This window comes from Anarrhichthys ocellatus, unplaced genomic scaffold (assembly GCF_004355925.1).
Source record: "Anarrhichthys ocellatus isolate YVR2014 unplaced genomic scaffold, GSC_Weel_1.0 scaffold34, whole genome shotgun sequence".
In the NCBI taxonomy this organism is placed as follows: Eukaryota; Metazoa; Chordata; class Actinopteri; order Perciformes; family Anarhichadidae; genus Anarrhichthys; species Anarrhichthys ocellatus.
The window spans coordinates 999,646-1,019,129 of NW_022280064.1; the positions used below are offsets into that span (position 1 = coordinate 999,646).

Consider the following 19,484-nt stretch of genomic DNA (forward strand, 5'->3'; position numbering starts at 1 on the left):
TAGATGTTATGTCACTTGTTCAGAAATAGCCACACAGTTTCCACATGCCGAAGACACGCGCTCCACGCTCGAAATGACATCACCTGTAAAGACAATGGCCGGGACAGATGAGGGAGGATTAGAGTGCAATCACGATGAAGATGCAAGATAGGATAATCGTACTGTAACCTGAGTTCTTTTAAAAATCTGAATGCGTTTTACATTGTCAACATGTAAAATGTGCTCCTTCGTTGGTAAATGCAACATGAAAATGATCCACCATAACTAAAACAAATTTGTTCTTGTAGTGTCGATTTAAAGGACAAATCGGTCTAAATCAACACATAGGTTGAGGAAATACTCAGAGTTTTTTAGACCTCATTTGCAGCTCATGGGAAAACCTTTGGAGGTACATGGTGTGGTAGAAAGATTTATTAGACATGAAGAAATGTATGAATTGTGCATTGTCACAGGTTTGGTATTTTCAGAGGCCTTTACACTTGGCATGCTTAATGTTGGAAGTCTCTGGTGCCAAATGTAACAGATAGGATGGACCTTGTAGATGTTCCCCGACTCCCATGCTAAATAGTCTGGACCAAGGCTTGCACATTGTTTTGTGTCATCACTGGGATTCTTGGTGGTTCTGTGTGACGCGGGCAATACTGACAGATTGTATTGTTGATTTAAGTTTGTGGGTTATCTGTTTCCATGTATACGTGCTGTCCCAGGATCTGAAGCATCCAGGGAATGGACCATCCCAAATGTATATAACGCATATGTGAACTCTCTCTATCCCACTAAACATATACTCTACACGCAACTGAAAGAGACTTATTTATGCATAGCATAGCAAGACATTAGCTATTAGTTTTGATCAGTAAATTTGGGGCCAGTCAGGTATGTTTTTTGTTTGCAAAAAAGACAGATTAGTACCATTTTCAGGTGTCATTATGAAACATGCTTTATTTTTTAATACAATGTTTATTTTGCTTCAAAATGAAAATGTGGCTATCATTGCCATTGCTTCCATGGGCCCCCCCCCCCCCCCCCCCTCTCCCCCCTTTTACCCCCTTATGAGCGGCCCTGTATGTGGATCATCTCTTTATCTTGAGTCTGAGGAAGCTGAGTTTCTGTTATGTTATGATTACTGATCTGTCCGCCTCTTTTTCGGTTTGGTTACAGATTAAGATGCAGCTCGATGAACGGCTTAAAAGCAAACTAACTGATACTGCTTGTGGCGCCATCTTTACTTTATAATTTACTGTACCATTGATATTAAAATGCATACCTCAAATACTCACCAAGCACATCTTCAGTGTACCCCAATATATTTCAATACTGGATAACAATTTAGAAAAAGAAAACAATTTTAATACGATCACACTTGACAGTGATTGACCCTGCATGCAGGACACACTCCCAAAAGAGTCACATATCTAAAGGAAATAGAAACATTGCATCTAAACAGCTTTGCTATCAAATCTGTGGACTTCTCACCGCTTAATGAGCATATCGTTAAACGGGCGGGGGTCCAGTGCAGGAGCTGTTGCTGCTGTCTGCGTTCCTGCAGAAGCTTAAGCTTCTTCTTGTTTTGCTGGGGGGTATAGAGTGTGCTCAACAGGCCCGCCTTACGTCACAGGTGTGTTGACATGGAATAAATTAACACTGTTCCCCTAATTTCGCAACACAGACATCATGCTCTGTAGAGGTGTGACTGTCTTTACATAAGGATTTTTCTGCTAATCTTTTAGCATCTTTTGGTGAGAAACAGCCCTTTAGTACAAATACATGAAAATCCCGCCCAATCCTATCCTCTCATACCCACCTCATCCTATCTTTGTATTGTAGTAATAGTAGTAATAGTAATATTAACTATGTAGAGGATGGACAGCTGGAAAAAGGTATGTTTTCTGGGAATCAGAACATCTTATACGACTAGCAAACAATGCTGAGTACATTTACTTCAGTACAGCTTTGAGATCCTTGTACATTACTTTCACTATTACATTACCATTTTATGCTAGCTTATAGTCCTACTCCTCCACATTTCAGAGGGAAATAGTATTTTTACTACATTGGACAGATATTGTTTTATTCATTGTATTACAATTATTTTTCACACAAAACACATCTAAAATAATTGTAGTCTGGAAGTAAGTCTTTGAAGTTTTATCTTCTTATAAAAAGTGAAGTAACTCTGCGAGCGTAGAAGGAATATTTCCCAATGTTTTCCTTGAAAATTGTTTTTCTTATTCTTTCGTGTTTCAAGGTAGACATCCATTTCACTGAACATTCTAGCCAATTATAACATTGATAAAGGTTTAGATGTAAAAACACAATTCATTGTAAATGGAGCAGCTGCTGCCTGACTATATCCCATCTGATTTCATGGTTATATTAGTTCATTGGTCATTGATTGGTCAGGTGATATTCAAACACACTGATTCATCATCGTGAACCTGTGTTTTTTTTCTCTTCCTGATTAGAGGTGCCCCCACACATTGACTCACTCCTTCATGATGGGGACACAGACGAGCTGAGTAATCCGATTTGCTGTACTCTGAGTAACCGAACAGCCACCAGTCACTCTCTGTGAACAAGTCCAGACACACCTTATTGCTTTCTCAGAGAGATGACTGAAACACACAATAAAACAATTGTTATGAACCCATTACACTAAATCATGTGTCAGAAAACAGTGATCAATGCCTGCTTGTACCGAGTTCTGGGGAAAGGATTAGTATGCACCTTTTACCTACTGTACTACAGTATTCACATCATCACGTATCACTTAACAGTGTATGTGTGTGTATTTGTACCTGCATGTGGGAGATTGTAAGTGGTACAATAAGGGTTGTATCGACTTACATCATGTCTTCACTTGCTTCACTGCCACCATGTGCGTTGTGTGGTTGTCACAACAGCCCCTGCCCCCCTCCTCTCCCTACCCCCCTCAACGCCACTGTGAGAACACCTCAACCCCTTGATTCCCAGACATGGACACACCCAATACACAGACTCACAACCAATCAAATCGCACACGTCCCACATGCAAATGACTCTCAGTATTCGCTTCAGAGCGCTGGTAACTGTCACTTTTCATAGTTATATCTTGTTTATCTGTCCATCTCTTCTCCGGCTTGGTCCCGGATTAGGATGCTGCTCGAGAAAGTGCACAAAAGCAAACTCAATGTTACTGCTTGAGGCGCGATCTTTACTTTATAATTCACCCTACCTTTGATATTCAAATATATACCTCTTTGAGAAAATAGAGAAGCAAACACTGACCCAGAACATCCTGAGTGGTAATCTAAATATATTTCAATACATATTTACTGGATAACCCTACCGAAGCAATTGTGCCAAAATGTGATTTTGTATTACTTTTTTTTATTTATTTAAATCTTATTCTGTCTTAATATATGTTCTGGTTAGTCAAAACATTGATAAAGTCTCCAAGGTTCTTTAATAATTGTGTCACTTCTCACAACAGATAGTCGACTCTTTTAATTCAAATCAGAAGGAAAGTGTTTAGATCTCTCTGTTCTGGAAAGATAACGCGGCCGTTTACCGGAGATCTCCAGGAGAATGAGGATGAGTGGCTTGTTAAGATTGTGACACTTTTCGTCAGATCACGTCTGTTTTTCATCAGAAAGCTTGCACTTACAATAGACAGGACTTGATGACTTCACAATAAACAACAGCGTCATGAGTCATGCTGTATGCACAAGTAACGAGCAAGTTACCATATAATCTAATTAAGTGTTTTTAAAATGCTCTTTTATGTGTGTATGTGTCTATTAGAATGAGAACAGAATTTGGGGCTTTAATTTGCTACATTCTGGAGGTTAATTAGTAGCTTTTGCCGCAACTGCACGAGTCAACAGTCTTATAATTATCTATTGATAATTTGTCATTTTGTAACACTGTGCACACATTTATTTCTGCCAACATTAGCTTTGCACATGCATTTAGTCCAGTTATTAGCCTCATGGATATTATTATTACCTTATTTACGCCTATGCTAATATCAGTACTTGTAAAAACACTACAGGTTGGTGCTGCATAGTGTTCTGTCTGTGTATTGCATCTGTCTGTTGTTTTCTTTTGCTTATATTGGGGCGTCTGTCACATGTGTTGTTTATATGTGTATTATCTTATTCATGTGCATCCACAGCCAATCCATTTTTAATGTGTCACAATATGAATGGGATATTGGTGAAAGCACATGAAAGCAGCAAACATCACACACCAAATCCTCTCCTTCTACACCACAAAACACAAACATGTCCTGGATGTCTTTGGGTCGTCGGTGACATAATGAGGCTGTCTGAAGCGCTAATCACCTCATCGTTCCCAGACTGCGAAATGAACCCTTCACTTGTTTCATCTCAAAGCTGCATGTGCTTCAGCTGTGCACCACTTTGATCATGTGCGGTCGCTGATGACCACTCTGAAGTCATCATCTCCCTTGATGACTGCAGATACACTGTCAACATACAGCAGAAAGACGTGTATCTGATTGAATGACCCAGGTGTGTTTCAAAGACATTAAAGGGTCCTGCAAAATGAGCAGAAAGGCTTGTGAGTATCCACTGTTGACCTCGTCTGCAAGTGTTGGAGGCTGTTTGCCTCATCAACCTCCCCGTGTGTGTTACTCAACTGCACGACTGACAACGCAGTGGATTCGCTGTTGACTGTGGGACAGAAATAATTGTTGCTGCCTCCAGGCACAGTCACAGTCAAGAACGGGGACGATTCTCACTGGCTTTGCTCGACACCGAAACTGGCAGTTTATGTTTGGACAGAAATAATGGGAGGTTTATTATTATTGTTGTGACTGACAGTTGGCTCTTGCTATGCAGATGAACCATATACGTTATTTACATAAGAAATAGGGAAAAAGTAAATAACATGTAATTCATTTTATATAGCCACATGTTTTTCAGTTCTTTTGGGTAAAATATTAAGTTTCTAATCAATAAATGGCAAAATTAACTCAATCTTTCTTTATGTTTTGTCATTTCTGCCTTCAATATTATTTTTGAATCTTATCTTTGCCACACGATCACACACACGGACTCAGCCAATAAAGGGGGAAAACAACAATAACAGAAACAAATATCACAACAGAGAGTATTTTTGTTTGTGTGAAAGAGACGCTGTGAGCTGTTCAAGTCTTCCCCAAAGCATGGCGGTTCAAACTGCCAATTTGGATGGCCAAGGAGCTGGCACAGTGAGCCAATGGGCTTTGTCCTGGGCCAGACAGACCTGTCGGTGCACCTGCTGATTCCCAGGCCTCCTTGCCAATCTTCGACTACAGTGAAACCCAGCGAGAGTGAAACTGGCTCTGAGCCAGAGGAAGAGCTGGTTGACTACTGCTGACACAATCGCAAAAAAGCAGGGGATCCTGGGAGAAGGACCAGCCCTGCGTGGAGATGAGAAAAAGATGACTAACCCTTTGACGAGAACGAGAGGAGGAGGAACAGTTCAGAACTCCTGGGAACCTAAAACCTGTATAACATGGCCCTCGCGATTGCTCAATGAGTGCACTATTGTTGCACACCTTGTATGTGTAAGCGTCTGTGTTTGCATCATGTGTGAGTGTATAACATCATGCATTCAAGATACTTTTCTGAATTAGAGTGAGGAACCTAGCGAATCTGCATTTTGCATTTCATTTGAAAGACAAGGAAAGAGTTTGAGTGGAAAAGAGTTATAAATAAGACATGACGTTTGAGTGTGTTTCCCAAAGGAGTCTCATGGCCGGCTTTGACCCAGGGCTGCTACCTCTCAGGATGTTAATAACCATCGCGCCGCGTGTGTCTGTGTGTCTGCCACACAGACACACGCGGCGTAAACCTTTTGATTAACAGCGATCACGTTTCACAGTGTTCCCCCGAATCCTTCAAAACAACTGAGAACATAAAGATGTCTATTCTTCCCAATTTGGTCTTATTTTCGGTACTTTGTTACATTATTTCTTTCAGTCATGGTAACGTTGCACTCACCGTGTAAATTTCTCAGATTTTGGAACATAGAAACATTGCCGCAACAAAGTCTGATGTTGGTAAGAAACACATGCAATCAGACGTGTTTTAGCAAGATTTATGTACACCACTTTATTTGAAGGTCAAAAGGACAATGAGCACTCCTAAAATGTTGGTAATAATCCCTCTGTGCAAGGAACAGTGTGCATGCAACTACGGTAGGTAGTCTGTTTAGGTTGAACCTGCACACTGTGATTAATGTTTGGGTGATAATTTTATCGTTTACCTATCTTCTCCCTCAAATAAGTTTGTCTATCCTGGGGTTTGTTTATTGACTTGGTGAATACAATATTAGTATTAATGAAAGGGAAAATGGTTCAACAAAATTTGGCACTGGTTGTAATAAACTGGTGTTGTGCTGAAGTCTGTACTGATACCGGTGACTGCTTTCACATTGTATCTAGTCATTTGATTAACATAAACTTATTGATTACAGCAGCTTTAAAGCCTTCTGTAGAATACCAGTGGATCCAGCTTTGGCTGGCACTAACTGGTCCCTGAGGGTCAGAGGTCATCATTGGTCCAATTCCTTTGGATGACAAAACGCTCCGTGGCCTCTCCATAGGAGGTCACTGGGCTGAGACGAAGGATGTCCCGTTTTAACCCGTTGATAACTGCCGTTCGAACAGAACCTGACACACGGCTGCGAGATGGACGGCTCGCTGACTAATGGCAAACAGACTGCTGATGTATTGGGACAATAAAGTGTGGTTTCTTTTTTGTTCCCCTCATCTGTGACTCATCCACCCTGCTCTGAACAAATGCATTGCAGAACCGTCAGATCCTTAAGTGTTTTGTCTTTTTACGTCTCTCTCTCGGTCATGTTCACTTTACATTGCTGTACTAAGAATCCTCTGCTCATTGTTTTAAATCGTTTTCATGGTCACACTTACCAGACAAACATCAATGATGTTGTCAATGAAGTTCTATAAAAATGTGCCCTCTACATTGTTGTGATAAAGCAGCACACTGATACTATTTCTTCTCAATCAGTGACTTTGACTCAATCACACTCTCCCATAGCTCTGGCCCTTTCGAAATCCGACACAGCCGTCAGTCACAGCATGGCACTGCCAAACCCCGTCAGCAGTCATGCGGATTGCATTAGAATCGGTCGAGCCGAGGCACAGCTGGAGGTAAGAGGTTACTTATCATATCCTTGCACCGAGAGACGGTTCAGGAAAAGTACCCCAGAGTGCTGATGTGGATTATTCGGACTCCCTGCAGAGAGCAGTGCTCCAGGCTTTTAAGTGCTTTTGGTGACCCTTTTTGAAGACTCTTCCCTGAAAGTATAACAGTCGCCTCCATCAGACTTGATGAGTAAATCGGTTGTGAATTGCATGGTCATAACATCGCAGGCAAGCTGTTCTAAAAAAAAAAAAACACACGTAACACGGAAGCCATAATTTGCACTTCTTTTATTTGTATCACCTCACTCCCACGCATAACAAAAGACACGCGGGTTAGAGAAGGAGATGGTAAATCCAGATTAAAGACAGTGATAGAAAATGTAACAAAATATACGTGGAGTACATCGATGCATTTAAAAACCCATGTCTTATCTAGTATTTCAAATACATAGACATGACAAATGACCTGTTTTAACAAACAGAATAGCATATACGTTAAGCCGACTTCCACGAGAAGTATAGTAAAGCCTATCCCTGGCTCTGGATATACAAACTGGTACATGCACCAGATATCGTTACACTGGAGGGCAAAATCTCACTTTCTTACATACATCTGAGACAGAAGTATTACCTTTCACTTACATTAAAGTAGAGGCTGTTTAGTGGCCTCTAACTACTGGGCTATTGAGGAGATAAGGAATGTGTTGAGTCTGTAAACAAAGAGGGGCGAATAAAAAAAGGCCCGGCTGACTGTGGTGGTGAGAGGATCCGCAGGGTGGAAGTAAAGACTCCTGCAGAGCTTGATTTTACAGATGCAGATTGGTGGGAGACAGGGACAAAAAAACAACAAACAAAGGTTACCACTCCCATGGACCCCCCCCCCTCACCTCAGAGGATTGTTAAAACAAGTTCCTGTGCCAATTAAGACATTTGTTCCAACAAATCATCCTGCCGTGTTTCTTTTTCACATTCATGTTAAATAAGTTGATAAAATCCTGATCAGACATATATGCCAGGGGTGAGAAGATTGTCAGGTGATTAACTTGAAGGCAAAAAGCCCAAACCAGGCAGGGGAGCTTTCACACGCAGGTAAGAAAGTGGCACCTCGCACTGCAATCCAAACTTGCATATAAATAGGCTGGTGTAGCCAGACGGTGAGAATACAACAGAGAAGTGGCTGACGCCCATCAGCTCAAACCCCAGCCCTGGACGCTTTCTGTTTCTCTCTCTCTCTCTTACATGTAAGGCTGCAGCAGGCAGCAAAGCACAGCATGCAAATCCACCACATCTACATGGTGACCTGTGCTTTCTCTCTGTGGCTGTATGTTGATATGTTCCTTTCGAGTCTCAATTCACTGCCCACCAGTGATGCGTACACATGAAAGCATACGCACACTTTGATTTTAACATGAAACATATGCCCCCCCCATTTACCTGGAACAATCTACATTTGAATATAATGTAAACAACACTGCTGTCCTGTGTCTGTCTGCTGGAGTGTGAAACCACACCCAGAATCCTCTCTGCTGTCCCCGCAGATGTTACTTCCCAATGCTACCCGTGCTCATGTATTGTTTCCCCTTGCACCATTTGGCATCCCAGAGTAATATAAGTCAAAACACTTAACAGGGAAGGATGCTAAACTGCCACAAATCAGAGCCGTGACAGCACGCAAAAGTAAAATTAGTTAAATAAATTAAAAGTTTTGTTGTCCACAACCCACAGGGTTAGCAGTCTTGTTCATGAGTTCAGATGAAGCAGAAGAACTTCTTCCAGCTGCACCTGGAGAAAGCTTTGGTGCGTCTGTCTGAAAACCTCCTCTTCTTGGACTTGCGGGTTTTGTTCTTAATGGCGGCAAAGATGGCTGCATCAAACGCCTCCTTCAGGTTCTTTTGCGTGAGCGACGAACACTCCACGTAGTCTGCAGCCCTGATCTTCTCAGCCATGCTCCGGGCCCGGGAGCTCAGGATGGGCTTGACTTTAGATCGGTCCAGGTTGATGAGGACGTTCACGTCCAACAAGAGGTCCGACTGAGTCCCAACGAGGACGATGGGCGAGGACGGGTTAGAAGCCCGGATCGCTGGGACCCACTTCTTGGTGATATTGTGAAACGAGGTGGGGTTGACCATGCTGAAGCACAGGAGGAAGACGTCCGTGTGAGCATAGGACAGAGCTCTGAAATCATCAAACTCCTCCTGAAATGAAGACAGGAAGCACAGGTTAGTGTCAATCAGACTACCTGCAGACATGATGGCGGGAGACTGACTTAGTGTTAAAGTTAATAACATTCAGGGTGACATCATGTGACAGAGTCACATAGTGGATGAAGCAATGAAGTTCCTTCATAGCTCAGCTCTCATGCCATTAACAAAACAAATCTGAATATTAGCAATGAGGAGTTCATGTTATTAGACTATATATTGTGTCACTTCACTTGAAACAATGAACTCAACAACAGCAAACAGATGACAAGTTGGGACTACAAGGAAAAAGTAACATAATGTCTCGTTGAAAACAAACAAACAAACAAACAGTCTTACCTGTCCAGCAGTGTCCAGAAGCTGAACTTTGACCGGAGATCCTTCGACTTGGACCTGACCTGTTGAAAAGCAACAACATAAATCAGTCAGCATCGAGTTAGTTCAATTTATTTCAGACATTTCAAACAACAAAATCACACACATCAAACAAAACATGCAAAGGAGGGTCAGTCAACACTGAACCAAAGCCAACACACTCATGCAAATGAAAGCCATTCTTACTCTTAATAGAACTAGTGACTCCTTACTATTATATTATCCCAAAAATAACAATAAATAAAAAAAGTCGAGGTACTGCTGTATGATCACTCACCGGAGAAGACGTCAAAGCCGGTCTGCTGGTACTCTGTCGGGTATCCGTTGGACGTGTAGCTGACAATCATGCTGGTCTTCCCGACGGCTCCGTCTCCGACCAGCATGCAGCTGATGACACCGGGCTCCAGCTCATCCTCCCGGGTCAGCCCGCAAGCGGAGGGCACTCGGGACTCGTTGTAGAAGTAATCCATGTTAGGTGGCATGTCGAGCCGGAAAAATGAAACCTGTGAACGCGGACGCTCTCCCTCACTGATCTGATCTGATGAGAAGACAAGACGGTCTGTCACTTACCACCTAGGCGGCCTATCCTGTTGTGACTGACGGGCGACATGTGCGGGAAGGAGAGCTGTGCGGGGGAAGTTAGTGCGCAGACAGGTTGTGATTTGCATAGACACTCCCACCGAGAAAAAAATAGACTGATTAAGAGATATATAGAGAGAGAGATAAAATAAGATAATCCTTTATTTGTCCCGCAGTGAAGAAATTTACAGGATTACAGCAGCATAGTGGATGCAGCAAACAAGAGACATAGTAAAAAACAAGATCAAAACAAGTATTATAAATAAGTAAATAAGTAATAAAACAGTAAAGAATATTAAATAAGTAAAAAATCTAATAACTAATATAAATGTTGTATATACAGACAGAATCTTTTTTGTATTGCACAGTGTATTTATACTGCACAGAATACATAAAAAGTTAATGATTTACAATCAATGCTAAAATTAAATTATATTATAGTGCACTAAAATAATACTAACACTGAAAAAGCATTGCCATTGAGGTGAATAGGAGAATTTAAAATAAGTTTCCTACGCTACTTAATTCTCAACATCTCATCACAAACCACTTCACTCTAAATTTGGGCGAACAGCGCCCCCAGCGTCAAAGAGAAACACTACATCAAACGTGATCACATGACTCCGTGTGTCACCTGATTGTCCGAGTCCACCCTGTGCTGTGTAGTCGGAAGCTACTTTAGTTGTTACAGTAGCACGAATGATTGAAATTGTCGGATATTCCCGTGTTTACGGCAACGTAAGATATTACACCCTACGTCTAGCTCCTGAATTTAGATGCACGCGGAGACAGGAAGCATTATAACGGGTGGAGGTTGAGTTAGCTAGCTAAAGCTGTTTAGCTATGTCGCACTAGGGTTGTCTCTTCGCCAGTCATTGCATGTATATGTAGATAATTAATTTAAAGGTAGTGAAATAAGGTGGAATAAGGTACATTTGAACCATGGCGTCAATTCTCGAAGAGTACGAGGACTCGCAAAACACCAGGCAAAGTACGCAGCAGCACAGCCGCTTGTCAACTGCCAACATCGGGATAACACATTCAGGTAGGTCGCCCTCCTCTCTGTGGATATGCTCCCGTCTGATAAGCTACATGCAAGGATGCTATAACGTTATTCCCACCTTTTAATGAACGTTAAAGCAGCACACTCAGTGCTTTAAATGACTTCACGCTGCACTTGTTCCCCATCTAGGCTTTGTGAATGTGAGACTTGAGGAAGAGAAGCCGATATTCAACAAGCAGAGGATCGATTTCACTCCGCCCGAGAGGATAAACCATCTTGCAGTCTGCAACAATCAGCTGTGCATGAGTCTGGGGAAGGACACCCTGCTGAGGCAAATAACATTATCATAAAACACTGTTGATGCTCACTGGTGTTTGTACTCCTCTGTTGCTAGCTGTTGTTGATTGGAGCCTCCCAAAAGAGATGTCAACACAACTGATAAAAGATACTGATGTTTCATGTTCTGTTCTGTGCAGGATTGACTTGGCCAAGCCAGATCAGCCTAATCAGATTGAATTAGGAAGGAAAGATGAAAGTAAAGTGTACAGACTGTTCCTGGACCCAACCGGTGAGAAAAACAAAACATTATGCGTATTCATATATTGACTGCAGCAACATCTTAAAGACTCAAATTGAATGCTATTATAATGATTACTGCGGCAGCATCGTAGTTATGATTTATTAACAGCAGCAACGGTATCCTCCTCCATATTTTCCCTACTGCAGGCTCCCATCTGCTGATCTGCCTGAGCACCAGTGAGTGTCTGTACCTGAACAGGAACACGCAGAAGGTGCGCAGTCTGTCCCGCTGGAGAGGTCACCTCATCGAGAGTGTGGGCTGGAACAAGATGCTGGGCAGTGAGACCAACACGGGACCCGTACTTGTCGGCACCAGTCAAGGCATCATCTTTGAGGCGGAGATCTCCGCAACCGAGGGCAGCCTGTTCAACACCAATCCGGATCAATACTTCAAACAGGTCCGAGCACGTGTGGTCATCTGTTATGTGTGTTTAGCATGTGTCATCCAGTTTCAATATACAATATCATGTTCTCTTCCTGAGACAGGTCCACTCCCTGGAGGAGGACGGGAAACCCGCACCAGTCTGCTGCCTGGAGGTGGAGCGGGGCCCGGAGAACAAGTACTTAATCATCACCACCACCCGCAAACGCCTGTTCCAGTTTGTGGGTAGGGTGGCCGAGGGCTCAGAGCAGCAGGGCTTCAGCTCCGTCTTCAGCCAGAACCACGACCTGCTACCCAGCTTCCAGGAGTTCCCGGCCAACATGGGCTACAGCGAGATCACCTTCTACACCCCGAAGCTCCGGACCTCCCCGAAGGCGTTCGCCTGGATGATGGGTAATGGCGTCCTCTATGGTCAGCTGGACTATGTCAGGCCTGATTCCCTGCTGAGTGATGTGCAGGTAAATAGCTTTGTGTGTGTGAGTTCTACCCTCGCCACATTCACCGTTGTTTATCTGTATGTTTCACATACTACTTCTCCATTTGTTCTCCCTCCTAATGAAACAGGTATGGGAGTACACCCCTGACATCGACCTTAGTCTCAACAAGCCCATCTCCATTGTGCTGACGCAGTTCCACTTCCTGCTGCTGCTCCATGACCGAGTTAAAGCCATCTGCACTCTGAATGGACAGGTGGTATACGAGGATGTGTTCCCAGATAAATTTGGCGCCCTCAAGAAGATGATCAAGGACCCGGTTGGCGGGTTGGTGTGGATCTACACTGAGCGGGCAGTTTTCCGGTACCACATCCAACGCGAGGCCCGGGACGTCTGGCAGATGTACATGAGCATGACTAAATTTGACCTGGCCAAGGAGTACTGCCGAGACCGCCCCGAGTGCATGGACATGGTGCTCGCCAAGGAGGCCGAGCACTGCTTCCAGAACAAGCGATACATCGAGAGTGCCAAGTGCTACGCCCTGACACAGAACTACTTTGAGGAGATAGCGCTCAAGTTCATCGAAGCCAAACAAGAGGAAGCCCTGAAGGAGTTCCTGCTGAAGAAGCTGAATAATTTGAAACCGAGTGAGAGGACGCAGATCACCCTGCTGGTCACCTGGCTGGCCGAGCTCTACCTGAACCGGCTCGGCCAGCTGGAGAGCGACGGCAACAGCCTCGTCTTCCAGGAGACCCGCGAGGAGTTTCGCCAATTCCTCAGCAGCTCCAAGCATAAGGAGTGCCTGTACAACAACCGCAGCACAATCTACGACCTGCTGGCCAGCCACGGCAACGTGGACGACATGGTGTACTTCTCAGTCGTCATGCAGGACTATGAGAGAGTGATATCCCACTACTGCCAACACGACGACTACAGCGCCGCTCTGGATGTGCTCTCCAAGCACTGTGATCAGAAGCTTTTTTACAAGTTCTCCCCCGTCCTCATGCAGCATATTCCCAAAAAAGTGGTGGACGCGTGGATCCAGATGGGCAAGCGGCTGGACCCAAAGAAGCTCATTCCAGCTCTGATGAACTACAGCCAGATGGGCAGCACCCAGCAGATCAGTGAAACCATCCGCTACATGGAGTTCTGCGTGTACGAACTGACCGTGACAGAGGAGGCCATCCACAACTACCTCCTGTCTCTCTATGCCAAGTACAAGCCGGACTCCCTGCTGTGGTATCTGGAGCAGGCAGGCACACACGCCTCAGAGATCCACTATGACTTGAAGTACGCCCTCAGGCTGTGTGCCGAAAACGGCTACCTCCGGGCCTGTGTGCTGGTTTATAGGATTATGGAACTGTATGAGGAGGCAGTGGATCTTGCTTTACAAGTAAGTGTTCCATGTAAATAAATGCTAATCAAATATTTGATGAATGCCACTAACTTACAATGCATTTCCCGTCCATAGGTAGATGTAGACTTGGCCAAGTCATGTGCAGACCTGCCTGAAGATGACGAGGAGCTGAGGAAAAAGCTTTGGCTGAAGATCGCCCGGCATGTGGTGCAGGAGGAGAAAGATGTGAAGAAAGCCATGAACTGTCTGTCCAGCTGCAACCTGCTCAAGATTGAAGACATCCTGCCCTTCTTCCCAGACTTTGTCACCATTGACCATTTTAAGGTCCGTAATAAAATATTTCCTTTTCTTGTTTTTAGTATTAATAAGAAATACACATAATCAAACCACCTACAGCCCCTTATTGATACTATGTATTCAATGTATGGTTAACATAAAAATATAGTAGATTTCTTCAAATGAATGTACTTCACTGGTTTCTCAGGAGGCCATCTGCAGCTCCCTGGAGGAGTACAACCAGCACATCGAGGAGCTGAAACAGGAAATGGAAGAGGCCACGGAGAGCGCCAAACGCATCAGAGAAGACATCCAGGAAATGAGGAACAAATATGGCGTCGTGGATTCCCAACAAAAGTGTGCTGCGTGTGACTTCCCGTTGCTCAACAGGCCCTTCTATCTGTTCCTATGCGGACACATGTTCCACTATGACTGCCTCTTCCAGGTAACTCATTTCCATACTGCTTTTTGTCAATATGTGCCGCTGCGCACATAAGATGTACTCTTCGTTCAGTCACTATCTTTTTAAAATGCCCATACAACATTTGTGTAGTAATAATAATTTATATGTGTCCTTTTTGTTATTCTACCTTCTAGGAAGTAACCCCTCACCTGACGGCCTTTAAGCAGAGTCGTCTGGAGGAGCTGCAGAAAAAGCTGGCCGCGACCACGCAAACCTCCAAGTCTCGACACCGCCCGGCGCCCAAGGACGAAGGAGACACGTCCAGCCTGGGAAAGGGCAACGCAGGCACGAGTCGCGAGCAGATAAAATCCGACATGGATGACATCATTGCGTCCGAGTGCGTGTACTGCGGCGAACTGATGATCAAGTCCATCGACGAGCCTTTCATCAATCCACAGAAATTTGAGGAGGAGAAATCCAGCTGGCTATGAACGAGGGCCTCCTCTCAATGTGAAAAGACACAACAGCGCACCATCTGATGTCAAGGAAACGTCACCCGTTCAGTGGAAACAGACATTCACCCGATTGCCTGTCAGTAGTGCCTACTGTGTACAACTGTATCAGCTTCTGTTCTCTACCAGAATACACTTGTTTTGTTGGCAGTATGCAGTATGGAAGACCTTTGCACTTTGTATGGGAGTGTTTAGTGAAAGGTGGACATTGTGGGAAATGATACAACATAATGCGTTGATGTAAAATATTGCTTGGGCTGTACAGTGCATACAATGTGCTGAACCTCTGATTATGACAAACAATTAAAAAGCTAGAATCTGCAATATAACTGCACTATTCGTCTATTAATGACATTCGGTTATGCTCTTGTTTTGTCTATTTGAAACATAACCTGCACTTAGACACTATCTGTGCTTCCTCAGTTCAACCACTCAACTCTTCAGCTCTGTGTTTAATCTTACACTTAATGTGGGGCAGATCATCAAACTTTTACTTCACCTGTTCCCTGTTTTGCAATTCAGTTGTGGATCATTAAAGCTTGTCAGCACAGATGAACTTGTTATTCTTGTTGTTTACATGTAATAAATATTTATCTGGACTGAGAAATCAATACCCTTCATCATATTTTCAGCAGGGCTTCTACAGCTGTCAGTAGGAGTACAAAATAAGCTCGTCAGCCAGCTGAAGCAGGGTATGAACAACACCATACTTAGGCAGACTAACTTATGGTTTGGTGTAAGGTGTGTTTAGGGAGACTTGAGTTTAGGCTACTGGGACTAAAAGCATTGTTTGGATCCCAACCAACCCCATGGCCATTTTGTGTGTATCACATAATTGCCATTATAAATGGCAATACATGTTTATACATTTATATGTAAAAAAAATAATACTGGAGTTCACTGCCAACTCTTGACATCGGAATAACTTTACAAATTGTCACATTTTGCTCTGGGTATCCCAGCTGCCTCACCATACCTAAAACGGAGTTCCCGTCTGATGACGTCAGACGCAGCTCGGTAATCTTCGCGGTGAGCAGACGCTACTAATCGACATCGGAATTTAATCGATGCGTTTGTATTCGTTGCGCATATACGGCCCTAAATGGCATACACGGTGGATGTATGCGTTAGCTAATAAACCATAGATACCGCTGGGATTTCTTGTCTCAGTCGTGTCCTCTGAGACGTCGACGAGCGAGCGTCCCTGTCTCTGTGATTGATTATAACGCCTGCTCCTTGCTGTACCCTCGCCATGGCGTCGTGTCTCTGCTCTCTCAGTAACAGAAAGTGGCCGCCTCTCTGCTGTTGCTGCCGACTCAAAGCTCACAGACTCGCTCGGCGCCTCAAACCGCCATTTTGGAGTCAGAGAACCGAGAGTCGGCAGCAGCGAGAAGAGAGACGGAAAAGGGGACACGGGGCTGAGGTGAGAGACTCCTTGGTGGATGTTATGGCGAAGGAGCAATGGGGGAAGATGGCCGGGAGGGAGAAAGAATTAAAACATGGGGATCATTCGTTCACCAGGCAACCGAGTCCCCCGCTCGTATCCGCAACAAGGGTACGAGAGGCGCGGGCGCTGGGCCTTGCCGTCGCTGCATCGCGACTAGCCTGTTTATGAATTGCCATTACACCAATATCATCTAAATGCATTGTTTAGGCGGGGAGGTGGTGGCCTTAAAGAGACAGGGCCGATTTGAATACTTCATATTAATGGCGTGAGAGGACGTCTGTGTCTAAAACGAGCGTTAGATAAAGCTAACGTTTATGATGAAAAGCCACACTAGAGACGCGATAGCAAAGGGGCATTCGTAACAAAGGCTAGATGTGTAAGAAATTAAACACCAACGCGAATACATCTTTTTTGGCGTGGTTTACTTAAAGCTGTCAGTGTGTCAAGCACCTTGACCCTTTACTATCAATGATAGGAGACACAGCAAGGCAGCTAACGGTCGTTAGCTCGCGAGCTACAACACCGTCCAAGGTTAGCTAGCGAGCTAACTGGCTAACGCTAGCCCCAATAAGCTAGCTGGCTAATCATAGTACCGGCGCGTTAGCAAAAGATGATACAGATTATTTATAATATCACATTCTCTCAGTTCACTTCATAAAAATAATTAAATAAATAAAGAGCTCTTGCTCCTGGCTGTATTTGACTTGAGTGCTCGTCATCCTCACACAAAACAGTTAACTTGCCTCAGAAAGTAAAGTGAATATGTAATAAGAAGTTACTACAGATGACAAAAACAATCACTTGTACAATGAAACGATAATTTGGGCAATCCCGTAATACTTGGTCACTAAGTCACATTTATAGTGGAATTAGTGAAATTACACTTTGTAAATGTTTCCAGGCTGACCTTTTAATCAACTAAAGTGACTGATGTGAAAATAGTAAGGTTATGCAGTATAATTACATTGTTTGTTATACAAACATGAGCTAAACAACTCTAAAGATGATACAGCCAGTGCATTTTAAAAAAGTATTTAACATTCCATTATAAACATGATAGCAAATCATGTACAATTTAAATACATAGTAATGCTGCAGGAGCTTTAATTTCTTTCTGTGCGTCTCTATTTGTAAACGAAATATTTTACTGTGGAAAAGTTCCTGTAAATCACGAGTATTCTCACTGTCAGTATTGCGCAGGAGACTACATTTGAAAGAGCACTAGCTCCCCACAAAAACACTTTGATATTGTCATGTGACTATGGGCTTCTTCCTTCGTAGGGGATTTTCACCACCGTCTGATCATTAATCTTGGAATCAAGAACAATGGCATCCTTTACTGAGAAGGTAGGTCCACTGTTTGTACTGTATTCTGCCCAATGAACTATCTGACGGTACCACGCTGCATTCCCAGCCATCGGAGGAGATTATTCTGATATTTGGACTAAATGGACCGCTGAATACAACAGTAGAGCATTACTCATCCCATAGTTTACAGTGTACTGTGCTGCTCATTCTGACCTCGAGCCATCTGCCTATCCCTTTCTTTCTTTCTTTCTTTCTATCTCCTCTCTACTTTTCTCTCTTCAGTAAAAGTTGCTGCCCTGCCGGGCAGAGGTGTCTGTGGTGCATGGCGTCAGGTCAGGGTGGCCAACCGGAGGCCGGGGCATCAGGGAGCTCTGGCCTGGCCAAACCTCTCTACCTGCAGCGCTTGGAAAGATCCCTGAGGTTGGACAGTTTCCTGCGCCAGACAGCCACCATCTTCAACGGCGACAAAACCAGGTAAAGTCTGAGGGGAGTTGGGGTGGGCCATACACTTTTGAGTTTCAGTGGGTGCTGCAGTTTAAAGATCAGTTGTGGACCCTGTCGTGGATACAGTATTTACACTACCAGGCGCACATCCAAAGAGAAGATTTAATATTTGTATATATAGGGTGCATAGAGTGGGCTTACAGCTACGTGCTTCTCATGTTGTAGTGATGACAGTGATGACAGCGATGACAGCAATGGTGCGCTGGGGACGGGGCTGTCCCTGGACCCCTCACTCAGTCAGCATACAGCTGTTACAGTGAAGAGTGAGTCATGTGAGCAGGGGGACAGGTTGTCAGAGGGAAAGCCCCTCAACGGGGTTCTGCTGCAGGGTAAAGGTAAGACACATACAGTATAATATTTATACTTATTCAAGTGTTACTACACCTGCACAACCTCACTGGTGTCATTTAACACAGGAGACATGCACATATATGTCGTGATTTTTTATTTATTTTTTGGTTCCACTGTAAACTCCACAGACCAAAAGGCAGATAAAACAAACCTCTACAATTTCTCCAAGCTGAAGAAGAACAGGAAGTGGCTTAAGGTATTTTTTACGGACATATTCTCTATCGTACTACAGATTTAAGCATTAGTAGATTACACAAATAACTAATAGATTAATAGATAAAGATCAGTGCCTCTTTTTACCCCCTTGTTCAGAACGTTTCACCGCTACGCTCACCTCCTTTTCTCACGCACTTTATATCTATATCCTCTGCACACCCTCAGCTCTGTTTAACCGTGTTCCTGCTCCGTCTCCTGCAGAGTATTCTGTTGAGTGACGACACCACAGACTCGGACACGGACTCGGATGACTCTGACTTCAGCTTGTCCCGGGAGGAGCTGCATGACATGCTGAGGTTACACCGCTACACCCGGCAGCATCAGAGCAAGTTCCACTCTGACCGGGAGGTACAGACGCACACACACACACACATAAACGCACTGCCTGGTGATGTGGA

The 19,484-nt window shown here is 43.9% G+C and overlaps 3 protein-coding genes across 9 annotated transcripts in view; 2 read left to right on the forward strand and 1 right to left on the reverse strand.

Moving 5' to 3' along the window:
- Positions 1 to 8,514: 8,514 nt before the first annotated feature.
- rhov (ras homolog family member V) lies at positions 8,515 to 10,331 on the reverse strand. Its single transcript, XM_031866067.1, has 3 exons — positions 10,013 to 10,331; positions 9,700 to 9,758; positions 8,515 to 9,354 (listed from the first exon to the last, which is right to left on the reverse strand). The coding sequence occupies exons 1-3, from the start codon at positions 10,215 to 10,217 to the stop codon at positions 8,908 to 8,910; spliced, it is 711 nt and encodes a 236-aa protein (XP_031721927.1). The 5' UTR covers positions 10,218 to 10,331; the 3' UTR covers positions 8,515 to 8,907.
- Positions 10,332 to 10,944: 613 nt separating this feature from the next.
- Positions 10,945 to 15,812, forward strand: vps18 (VPS18 core subunit of CORVET and HOPS complexes). The gene is made up of 9 exons (XM_031866074.1): positions 10,945 to 11,359; positions 11,507 to 11,648; positions 11,794 to 11,885; positions 12,044 to 12,294; positions 12,383 to 12,736; positions 12,843 to 14,105; positions 14,184 to 14,393; positions 14,554 to 14,790; positions 14,943 to 15,812. Exons 1-9 carry the CDS (start codon positions 11,257 to 11,259, stop codon positions 15,237 to 15,239), a joined length of 2,949 nt encoding a protein of 982 aa, XP_031721934.1. The 5' UTR covers positions 10,945 to 11,256; the 3' UTR covers positions 15,240 to 15,812.
- Positions 15,813 to 16,582: 770 nt separating this feature from the next.
- Positions 16,583 to 19,484, forward strand: part of ino80 (INO80 complex ATPase subunit) — a 31,721-nt gene continuing 28,819 nt past the window's right edge. For all 7 annotated transcript variants that reach the window (XM_031865998.1, XM_031865999.1, XM_031866001.1 and 4 more), the window contains exons 1-6: positions 16,583 to 16,683; positions 17,989 to 18,054; positions 18,298 to 18,489; positions 18,685 to 18,854; positions 18,999 to 19,066; positions 19,288 to 19,434. In XM_031865998.1, coding sequence (XP_031721858.1) covers positions 18,338 to 18,489; positions 18,685 to 18,854; positions 18,999 to 19,066; positions 19,288 to 19,434 — 537 coding nt within the window. In that variant the 5' untranslated portion in view covers positions 16,583 to 16,683; positions 17,989 to 18,054; positions 18,298 to 18,337. The remainder of the gene's footprint in view (positions 16,684 to 17,988; positions 18,055 to 18,297; positions 18,490 to 18,684; positions 18,855 to 18,998; positions 19,067 to 19,287; positions 19,435 to 19,484) is intronic.

Coding starts and splice junctions, on each gene's coding strand:
- vps18 (XM_031866074.1), top strand. CDS start 11,257: ATGGCGTCAATTCTCGAAGAGTACGAGGACTCGCAAAACACCAGGCAA. Junction 11,886..12,043: donor ACTGTTCCTGGACCCAACCG/GTGAGAAAAACA, acceptor TCCCTACTGCAG/GCTCCCATCTGCTGATCTGC. Junction 12,737..12,842: donor CCCTGCTGAGTGATGTGCAG/GTAAATAGCTTT, acceptor CTAATGAAACAG/GTATGGGAGTACACCCCTGA.
- rhov (XM_031866067.1), bottom strand. CDS start 10,217: ATGCCACCTAACATGGATTACTTCTACAACGAGTCCCGAGTGCCCTCC. Junction 9,759..10,012: donor CGGCTTTGACGTCTTCTCCG/GTGAGTGATCAT, acceptor GCTTTTCAACAG/GTCAGGTCCAAGTCGAAGGA. Junction 9,355..9,699: donor TTCTGGACACTGCTGGACAG/GTAAGACTGTTT, acceptor TCTTCATTTCAG/GAGGAGTTTGATGATTTCAG.